The sequence below is a fragment of the Heteronotia binoei genome, chromosome 9 (assembly GCF_032191835.1).
Source record: "Heteronotia binoei isolate CCM8104 ecotype False Entrance Well chromosome 9, APGP_CSIRO_Hbin_v1, whole genome shotgun sequence".
NCBI lineage: Eukaryota > Metazoa > Chordata > Lepidosauria > Squamata > Gekkonidae > Heteronotia > Heteronotia binoei.
In genome coordinates, this window is record NC_083231.1 from 109,437,867 (window position 1) to 109,448,175 (window position 10,309).

The 10,309-nt window shown below is 48.6% G+C and overlaps 1 protein-coding gene across 1 annotated transcript; it reads left to right on the forward strand.

The window, feature by feature from the left end:
* The first annotated feature begins 254 nt into the window (after positions 1–254).
* On the forward strand, positions 255–8,594 carry LOC132577390 (16 kDa beta-galactoside-binding lectin-like). The gene is made up of 4 exons (XM_060247162.1): positions 255–451; positions 5,339–5,418; positions 7,156–7,327; positions 8,394–8,594. The coding sequence occupies exons 1-4, from the start codon at positions 443–445 to the stop codon at positions 8,535–8,537; spliced, it is 405 nt and encodes a 134-aa protein (XP_060103145.1). The 5' UTR covers positions 255–442; the 3' UTR covers positions 8,538–8,594.
* The last annotated feature ends 1,715 nt before the right edge of the window (positions 8,595–10,309 follow it).

Here is a 10,309-nt window from a genome sequence, read left to right on the forward strand (position 1 = left end):
TGCCCTCACCAAGGCCAAAGAACGAGATTTGCATCTGAGAAGTGCTATTTTTCTCTCTCCCTTTTATTGATTTACGGCTCCCCCAGCCTGCAACCCAGCTCAAGGAAACAATGAACAAACGCCACGAGGAGTGCCAGGCCAGCCCGAAGGCCGCGGCGGCGGCTGCTGCAACTATCGATTGCAAAAAAATAACAGCCGCAGCTGCTACCTCCTATCATCGGTGGAGCCCATTCATTGCCTTTGAGGGAACTGACCTCGTTTCTTCCCCTCTGGGGCTGCCCTGCCGGAGATGGGAGCTGACCCGCCAATCGCAGCAAGCCTTTCTGTGCCACGTGATGCAGTTTTCCCAGCTATTTAAAGTCCGCGGGGGGCTCTTTCTGCTGAGTCATAAGTGAGCTGAGATCGGGTTTGCGGGCTGGAGGTTTTGCTACAGGGCTGCAGCATGGAAAGTGTGAGTCTGGGAGGCTGAGTTAGTGCAGGGAGCCGTGGGGGACTGGGACTTTTTGAGCCAGGGGAATGAAGTTGTGCTAGCCAAAAGTTGGTCAATGTGTCACTTGCTTCTATCAAGGCTAGATCCAAGTGGGCAGCCGTGTTGATCTGAAGCAGTTGAGCAAATTAGGAGTCAAGTGGCACCTTTAAGACCAACCAAGTTTTATTCAGAACGTAAGCTTTCGTGTGCTAAAAACACACTTCTTCAGACGAGGGGATCAGACCACTGTACCTGACCCTCCTCGCCTGAAGAAGTGTGTTTTTAGCACACACACAAAAACTTACGTTCTGAATAAAACTTGGTTGGTCTTAAAGGTACCACTTGACTCCTGCTTTGTTCTGTCAAGGCTAGTTTGTTTTCTGGTTAGCTACAAGTACTTGGGCTGCCTTTTGCAACCTTTTTTTTTTAATGCTCACCTTTTTTGAGTACTTGGTACTTTTTTTTTTTTTTGGAGGAAGGATTTGAAATTTGCAGGTTTGAATATGCAGGCTGTCTGGTTGCAGGGGCTTTTTTGAGCAGGAATGCGTCTCTGGGTGGCTTGGCATCAGGGGGTGTGGCCTAATATGCAGATGAGTCCCTACTGGGCTTTCTCTTCCAAAAAAAGGCCCTGTCTGGTTGGTGTTGGCCGTGTTGAATAGTGCTGACTTCTTACCGTTTAGTTGCGCTGACCCTGGTTAGCCTATGCTAGTCAGATCTCGGAAGCTAAGCAGGGGGTTAGCCTTGGCTAGTGTTTGTAAGGGTGACCCCCGAGGAATACCAGGGGTGTGACGCAGAGCCAGGCAATGGCAAACTGCCTCTGAAATGTCTCTTGCCTTAAAAAAATAAGAAGTCTAGCTTGCCACCTAATGGTGCACAGGGCTTTTTGCTTTTTTGAGCAGGAATGGCTGGCTTGGCATCAGAGGGTGTGGTCTAATAAGGAAATGAGTTCCTGCTGGGATTTTTCTATTTTAAAAAGTCCTGCGCGAAGCAATGGTAATGTCAGGGGTTGTGGCCTGATATGCAAATGAGTTCCTGCTGGGCTTTTTCTACAACCCCCCCCTGATGGTGCGTAATGCACACAGAGCTAGAACTTCTGGCTGCCAGATGATTTTTGGATCTCCTGGTGATACTACACACAATGCCAGATGATGATAACTATTTAACTAGAGAAGAGATTGCAAATAAATGTGGTGGAAATTGAGCCAGAGTGCAAGCATCGTGTCCTTACCTCCCTCTCCCCTTTGAAGACTACAAGTTCTGTAGTTCTAAAGGGCAAAAATCAACTGATGATTGTTCTTGGATGGAAGTTAAAGGCTCAGCTCTTGACCATAAAACCCAAGCAGTTTCTTTTTGGGTGCTGATCAGACCAAGCTATTAAAGACCTGCTGGGCTGTACAAGAAGGAGACACTGAGAATGTGGAGCAACAGCTTGTGCAGATGAATAGCTCAGGGCACTGCATTCCTTGTATTCAAGATGATGATTCCGGGGCCTGCTGCTTTTGGGGGGGATTGTGTAGCTGTTCTTGCAGCTGTCCAAAAGCAGGACAGGGTTGAGAAACTAGAGCTTCACAGCTATGGGTAATAATTGCCTTTGCATACCTAAACCTCGCAGCTGGGCTTGATCTTTCCATGGGTGGGGAAGAGTGGGGCTTGCCAACCTCCAGGGGGAGCCTGTAGATCTCAACATCCAGGCTATAGAGATCAATTCCCCTGAAGAAGATGGCTTCTTTGGAACGTGGCATCTGTGGCATTATATCCCACTGCGCTCCCTTCCCTCCCTAGGCTTCACCTTCAAATCTCCAGGAATTGCACAGCAACCCTGGGAAGAGCCCTGGTTTAACAGCAAGGTTGTCTGAGCTAGGACTGTATTCAGGGAGCCGCTTGCCCTCATCCTTTGACAGGGTGCGCTTGGGCGGAAGCAAGCTGGTTTCCAGAGGGAGAGAAGCCAGCATGTAAGTGCCACGCCCCTGCTGTGCCAGCCTTGGTGACTGACGAAAAGGAGAGGGACTCCCTGCGTAAGAGTGCAGCCCCCGAGTAGAAAATGGGAGCTTCTGCCTAGGGCGAAAGCAACAAGAACGATTGGTTCCGTTTAAAGCCAGCAAGGAAATGGGGGACACCGGTCAGTGTGGAGGGGCTTTCTGTGGATATTATTAAATATTTCCTTACTTGCGATTGGAATCCTGTAAGGATCTTTTTGTGGACTTGGTGTTAGGAGCATTTTTCATGTGAGGAAGCTTTATGTTGCATGGTGTCTTTAAGAACACCTTTCTGTGTGCTTTCAGTAAATGAGTCTTTGTTGTGGAATGTCTGGAATGTGTTAATCTTTGCCACTGACTCTTTTTGAATGTTGTTGAAACTTCTAATACTTTTTAGATGTTTACAATAAACGTTACCATTGTTTAGATATAACAGATGACATATCCCTTATGTTCTCTACTTCAGTGGTCCCCCAACCTTTTTGGCACCAGGGACCGGTTTTGTGGAAGACAATTTTTCCAGGGGCTGGAAGGGGGTGGGGAAGCAATGGTTTCAGAATGATACAATAATGCACTTTATTTCTATTAGTTTGGTGTGGTGGTTAAGTGTGCAGACTCTTATTTGGAAGAACCGGGTTTGATTCCCCACTCCTCCACTTGCAGCTACTGGAATGGCCTTGGGTCAGCCATAGCACTCTCCTAGAGTTGTCCTTGAAAGGGCAGCTGCTGTAAGAACTCTCTCAGCCCCACCCATCTCACAGGGTGTCTGTTGTGGGGAGGGAAGGTAAAGGAGATTGTAAGCCGCTCTGAGACTCTGAAATTACGAGTGGAGAGCAGGATATAAATGCAAAGTTGTCATTATTATTACTACATTGTAATATGAGTCTGCTTTGGCAGGGAGGGTGGGATATAAATCAAATCAATAAATATATAATGAAGTAATTATACAACTCACAGCCCGGTTGCTAACAGGCCATGGACCAGGTACCGGTCCATGGCCCAGAGGTTGGGGACCCCTGCTGTACCTGTGTTATCCTTGGTGACTGGCTGAGCATCTTGGTGGTGGTATCTAGCATTTTAAGGAGGAAGAATTGTTCCGGGCATGGAGAAAATGCGATGGGGAAAAGTGTCTCCTGCTGCAGTTCTGTACCAGGCTGCTCTTGAAAGCACAGCTGGTCAAAGATAACGGTGCCTCTCCCCTCGTGGAGACAAGGAACCCCTTTCACCATTTTTCGTGGTTTGTAGGCGAGGTGTGAGATCAGTGATCTCTGTTCCTACCTGTGTTTGATGAAGAGACCTGTGACTGTTGAAAGTTTACAGCCCCAAAATCTTGCTGGTCTCTAAGGCGCTACTGAACTTGAATCTGCAGGTGAAATGAATCCTGGCAAGGGAAAAGGGTACAGGGTTAGTAAATGTGGGAGCGATGAATGCTGGGAAGGGGAGAAGGTGCATAGCAAATGCAGGAGCAGTGAATGCTGGGAAGGGGGAAAGGTGCATGGCAAACAGGAGCAGCGAATGCTGGGAAGGGGAGAAGGTGCATAGTGAATGGCAGGAGCAGTGAATACTGGGAAGAGGAAAAGATACATGTTAGTAAACAAATGCAGATGCAGTGAATGCTGGGAAAGTAAAAAGGAGTATGGGGATTATAAACTGCGGAATCTGGATCTGCAAAGGAGACTGCTGGAGGTGCCCAGGGCTTTTTTTGTAGCAGGAACTCCTTTGCATATTAGGCCACGCACCCCTGATGTACCCAATCCTCCAAGATCTTGCAGGGCTCTTCTTACAGAGCCTACTGTGAGCTCCAGGAGGATTGGCTGCATCAGGGGTGTGTGGCCTAATATGCAAAGGAGTTCTGCTACCTAAAAAGCCCTGGAGGTGTCTGTTGCCCCTCTGCCTGCTCAGAACTTCACTGATGATCCCTGGCTGCTTGTGAAGCTGACCTGTCTCTGTATCTGCTGAGTTCTTTTAACCTAGCAATGAGACCAGTGGCAAAGCTGCCTCTATTGGGCTCCATGGGCTTTCTTGGCTGCATACCAAAGACTTTGACTTCTTAAAAAGTGACTGTTGCTCAGCTGTGAAGAAAGACAGGGCAGAGGAAGGCAAGCAGCTTCAGTTATGGAGTCTGCAGAAACCTTCCTGGCCTAAGGGACTTCTAAGAACCAGAGGCTCTGTTGATTTCCAGGCCTCTGGGCAGTGGTTGTTGGCTCTTGAGAGCGACTGCAAAGGCAGTGAGGGGAGACGAGAGTCGTTCATATTCTCCCCCAAATGTCTCCCGGCTAGTGTTCCCTCTAAAGCTTAGTGTGAGCAAGCTTACAGATTTTTAGCTCACACATTTTGGTCTTAGCTCAGGAAAAATGGTCCCAGAGCACAATAATTTCTGCAGTAGCTCACAACTTTAGTGACAGGAGCTCACCAAGTAGAATTTTTGCTCGCAAGATTCCACAGCTTAGAGCAGGGGTGTCGAACATGCAGTTTGGGGGCCAAATCAGGCCCCTAGAGGGCTCCTATCAGGCCCCCGAGCAACCGACTGTCATCTGCTTTCTTCTCCCTCTCTCTTGCTTCCTTCTGCATAACAGCTTGCTTTGCAAGGCTTGCTCATTTGCACAGCAGAGCTACTGAGCCAAGCCTCTCTTCCTTCTATTGGCTGAGGCTCATCCCCTGGGGAAGGAAGGAAAGAGCCAGAGCTTCCTTTGCCCAGTTCCCTGGATCCCATGGGAGAAATACAAAGAAAGCATCCTTAAGACCAATGGGTGCTAACATCAGCCCAACATGGCCCGGCCCAACAAGGTCTCATTTATGTCAGATCTGGCCTTTATAACAAATGAGTTTGACACCCCTGGCTTAGAGGGAACATTGATCCTGACCTAACCTGTGCTTGGCCTCCTTTCTCCAGGGACTGACTGCGACTCAGCTCAAGCTCCAGGCCGGAGACAGCGTCCAAGTAAAGGGGAAAGTCTTGCCGGATGCCAAAGGGTAAATGGAGAAGGGGAGGAGAACCCGCCCTGGGCAGAGGAGGCTGGTGGGCGCCTCCATATCGAGGCATGGCAGGCAGGGGTTTTTTTTCATTCACTTGAAAATGCTCTCCACTGGCTGGCAATGGCGATTGTTCTTCTCTTTGTCTCCGTTGGCTCTGCCTTCCTGAGTTATTCGTGAATAAGAGAGCGCGATGTGTTGGTCTAAGCATCTAATGTAGACTGGTGGCTTATTTATATCCTGCCAATGGGCTCCCAAAGTGATTTGCATCTTTCTCTCTTCCAACAACAGAGATCAGTTCCCCTGAGAAAATGGATGCTTTGGAAGATGGACTCAATGGCATTCTACCCCATTGAAGTCCCCCCTGAAAATCTCTAGGTAGTTTCCAACCTAGAAGATGATATTGGATTTATACCCTGCCCTTCACTCTGAATCTCAGAGTGGCTCACAATCTCCTTTACTTTCCTCCTCCCTGTGAGGTGAGTATGGCTGAGAGAGCTCTGGCAGAAGCTGCTCTTTCAAGTACAGCTCTGAGAGCTATGGCTGACCCAGGGCCATTCTGGCAGCTGCAGGTGGAGGAGTGGGGAATCAAAATGGGTTCTCCCAGCGTTGCTGCATGCGTGGGATCAGTGCAAACCCCCTAGGTAAATTAGGTGAGATCCTTTCTTCAAAAGCGGTTCTCCTGCGCATCGTTCTTGCTCAGTAGCAGCTACAGCACCCTCTTTAAGGTTGAGGCACTGGGAAAAGGGGGCTCTACCTTCCCCCACCTTCCAACAGCCCCTTTGCACAGGTGTTTGCCCCACAGAAGAAGGCACAGATGTTGCCCCCCCCTCATCTGCTGTTTCCATTTTGGGAGATCTAGCCTAAAATCTCCCAGGAACTCACCAAATTTGAGAGGGGCAAAAAGCCTGTATAGTTAGGGCAAAGTCAGTGTGGTGAGTGGTTAAAGTGTCAGGCTAGGATTTGGGAGAGCCAGGTTTGAAGTCTGCCAGGTGCCCTTGGGCCAGTCACACTCTTAACCTACCTTACAGGGCTGTTGTGAAGATAAAATGGAGGAGAGAAGGATGGAAGTTGCTTTGGATTCCCCCAGCGGGAGAAAAGTGGGATATAAATGAAGTAAATAAATTGGCGCATTGAGAGCCAGTTTGGTATAGTGGCTAAGTGTGTGGACTCTTATCTGGGAGAACCAAGGTTTGATTTCCCACTCCTCCACTTGCAGCTGTTGGAATGGGTCAGCCATAGCTCTCGCAGGAGTTATCCTTGAAAAGGCAGCTTCTGGGTGAGCTCTCTCAGCCTCACCCACCTTGCAGGGAGTCTGTTGTGGGGAAGGAAGGTAAAGGAGATTGTGAGCTGCTCTGAGATTCAGAGTGAAGCATGGAGTATAAGTCCAATATCTTCTTCTCAAGAACAGTTCTCTCAAAGCTCTCTCAGCTCCACCTACCTCACAGTATCTGTTGTGGGGAAAGGAAAGGGGATTGTAAGTTGCTCTGAGACTCTTTAAGATTCAGAGTGAAGGGTGGGGTATAAATCCGGTACCATCTTCTTCTTCTGCATTTATTCCTTAAAGTAAGTGCCCTTCCTTTGTGACTCTGTAGCCATAAGCTACAAGTTGAAAGAAACCAGATTTGTCAAGTGCAGAAAGCTGACCGAAATGCATTTGTCTGTAGTAGCGGGGGGACAGTGGCAGTGGCTGCATGGTCACTGCTGTTGACGTTCTCTGTGCGTTTTTTTCCTCAGGTTTGTGGTGAATGTTGGGCAAGACAGCGAGAACCTGCTGCTCCACTTCAATCCGCGCTTTGACTGTCACGGGGACGTGAACACCATCGTGCTCAACTCCATGCGTGACGGGGTTTGGGGGGAGGAGCAGCGAGAGAGCACCTTCCCTTTTCAGCAGGGCGAGAAAGCAGAGGTGAGGGCGTGGCGAGGAATCCAGCCGAACATTCCCCCTCTTTCTCTGGGGCTCTCCAGCGCACTGTGCTTTTGAAAGGGAGGCCATTTTGTCTTGTGCGGGATGTTGGATTAGAATCCGAGTTAATCCTCCTGCTCCGTCATGGAGCCTTGCTGGATGATTTGGGGCCAATAGCTTTCTTGTAGTTTCATAGGATGGTTGTAAAAAATGGGGTGTATGCGTGGGTATAATATAGTGGGTTCTTAGGCATTGAAGAGGCGAGCTGGTAGTGATAGCAAGCTCTTTCGTGAGTACAGCGTGGTAGGTGGCTGCACTAACAAAACTGACGAACGGGGCCCACTGGGCCAACTATATACAACACTGGGTTCCCGTGCTAGCACGTTATTGGGTCATTCAAACCAGCAGGGGGCCTGTGATTGGAGCAGAGCAGTTAGGATTTGGATCCTACTGCCCATTGTTCCTAAGTCCCCAAACTCAGTCCTTCAGGCTCCAATGAAGAAGAAGAAGATATTGGATTTATATCCCGCCCTCCACTCCGAAGAGTCTCAGAGCGGCTCACAATCTCCTTTATCTTCCTCCCCCACAACAGACACCGTGTGAGGTGGGTGGGGCTGAGAGGACTCTCACAGCAGCTGCCCTTTCAAGGACAACCTCTGCTAGAGCTATGGCTGACCCAAGGCCATGCCAGCAGGTGCAAGTGGAGGAGTGGGGAATCAAACCCGTTTCTCCCCGATAAGAGTCCACACACTTAACCACTACACCTAACTGGCTCTCCAGGCAAGAGCCAGGCAGGAACACCATTTGGTAACACATGTATCCACATACATAACAGTGGGGGAGAGAACACTGTTATAACTATTTTGTTTTCCTCATAGGGGAGAGAAGTGGGATATATAAGTATGCCATGGCTCTGCCCTAGACATGAGCCAGAGATGGATGAGAGGGGGGTTGTTACACATGGGAGGGGCTTAAATCTAACCTTAAGTTTTCAAATGCTGCTGCGTTCTGAGCTGGGAATTTTGCATTCCGAGCTGGTCACGTAACAACCCTATTCTTGTGTTCCCAGGTCACAGTCTCCTTTGATGCTTCTGAGCTGAAAGTGAAGCTGGCCGAAGGTCAAGAGATCTCTTTCCCCAACCGGCTGGGCCTGGAGAAGATACATTTCCTCTCTGTGGAAGGCGACTTCAAAATCAAAGCGCTCAAATTCTGATGGGTGTTCCTGCAGTCTTGTTTCGGTGTCGAATAAACTCAGGCATGTTCTTCAAAACAGCCTGTCCTGTCTTTCTGTTATGCGCTGCTCTTTTGAGATGGCTAGAGGAGGCTGGGGCTTTTGCCCAGCAAGGCTTCTGATTGGCCGTTGGAGATTTGTGCAAATTTTTAAAAACACTGCTTTGGAGAAGAGAAGAGATTGGATTTATACCCCACTCTTCACTCAGAGTAGTTGACAATCTCCTTCCCTTCCTTTCCCCACAGCAGATGCCTTGTGAGGTAGGCAGGGCTGAGAGAACTGTGGCTGGCCCAGGGCCATGTAGAGTGGGAAGGAGAGCCCACCGGTCTTAACCAGTGCTCTAAGCCAGGGGTGACAGGGGCCATTTGGATATTTATAACATCATTTGTGGGCCATACAAAATTACCAAAAAACAGTGCTCTGCTGAGGGAGACCGATTCAGGCTGGCAAAATTAATGCAAATCATTGTTTTTCTATTGAAGTCATGTGGGGAGAGTGTACTTTGGGGCACACACAAGCTGGCCTGCCGCCGTAGGCAAATGTCTACAAAATTATCAAATAACAGTGCTCTGCTGAGGGAGACAGATTCAGGCTGGCGAAATTAATGCAAATCATTGTTTTTCTATTGAAGTCATGTGGGGAGAGTATAATTTGGTACACATAAACCCTGGTCTGCCGCCGTAGGCAAATGCCTAGGTCCAGGGCTTCTTTTGTAGAAAAAGCCCAGCAGGAACTCATCACCATATTATACCACATCCCCTAATATTAGCATATTAGGTCATACACTCATTAGCATATTAGGCCACATCATCTGGGATAATCAAGTGCAAACTGAACTGGTAGAAGGTGGCTCCCACCCCCCACGCCTGCCACCCCTCCCTCTCTCCCTTTATGCAGAAACTACAGCTGCTCTTAGCAGACCTTTAAAGGCACCCACATACCCCAACAGCAGTCCTTCACAATGCCCACCACTCAGGTTTCAGAGAGAGAGAGGAAGAAAGGGGAATGAATTTTGGGGGGAAGAAAGAGTAATAAAGGGAAATAAATGGGGGAAAGAAAGAGAAGACAGTGAAATAAAGAAGTGTGGGGAAGATAAATGAAAAGAAAGGGAAACAAAGCAATGGGGGGAATGAAGGGAAATAAATGTGGAGAATAAATGGGAAAAAAGGGAAATAAAGAAATGGGGGAAGAAAAGGGAAGGAAGGGGAGGGGGAAGAAAGAGGAATTAAGGGAAACAAAGAAATGAGAAGAAACAAAGTGAAATAAAGAAATGAGGGGAAAACTTAACTGTGACAGTGACTTTTCCAGGCCCTGAAGCGATCTTGGCTGACTGGCCAGGCCTTAGGGAGGCTGCCACATGGCTCTGCTTGGCCCAGCAATTCCCAAGGGCCATAAATGGCCCTTGGGACAGATATTCCTCACCCCTGGTGTCTTGCGAGCAAAAATTCTACTTTGTGATCTGCTGGCATTCAAGTTGTGAGCTGCAGCATAAATCAGTTTGCTCTGAGGCCATTTTTCCTGAGCTAAGAGAAAAATGTGTGAGCCAAAGGCTAAAAAACTGAACTAGCTCACACCAATTCAGCTAAGAGGAAATACTGCTCTTAACCACTACAACAAACTGGCTTTCAGCTGCTACTACTGCACAAGGATTTTCACTGTCTGGCTGAAGGTAAACTGCAGCAGCCATTTTGTGGCTGGTTTGGCCTGTGGTGGCCATTTTGTGGCTGTGTCAAAATTCCCATGGTGCTGGCAGG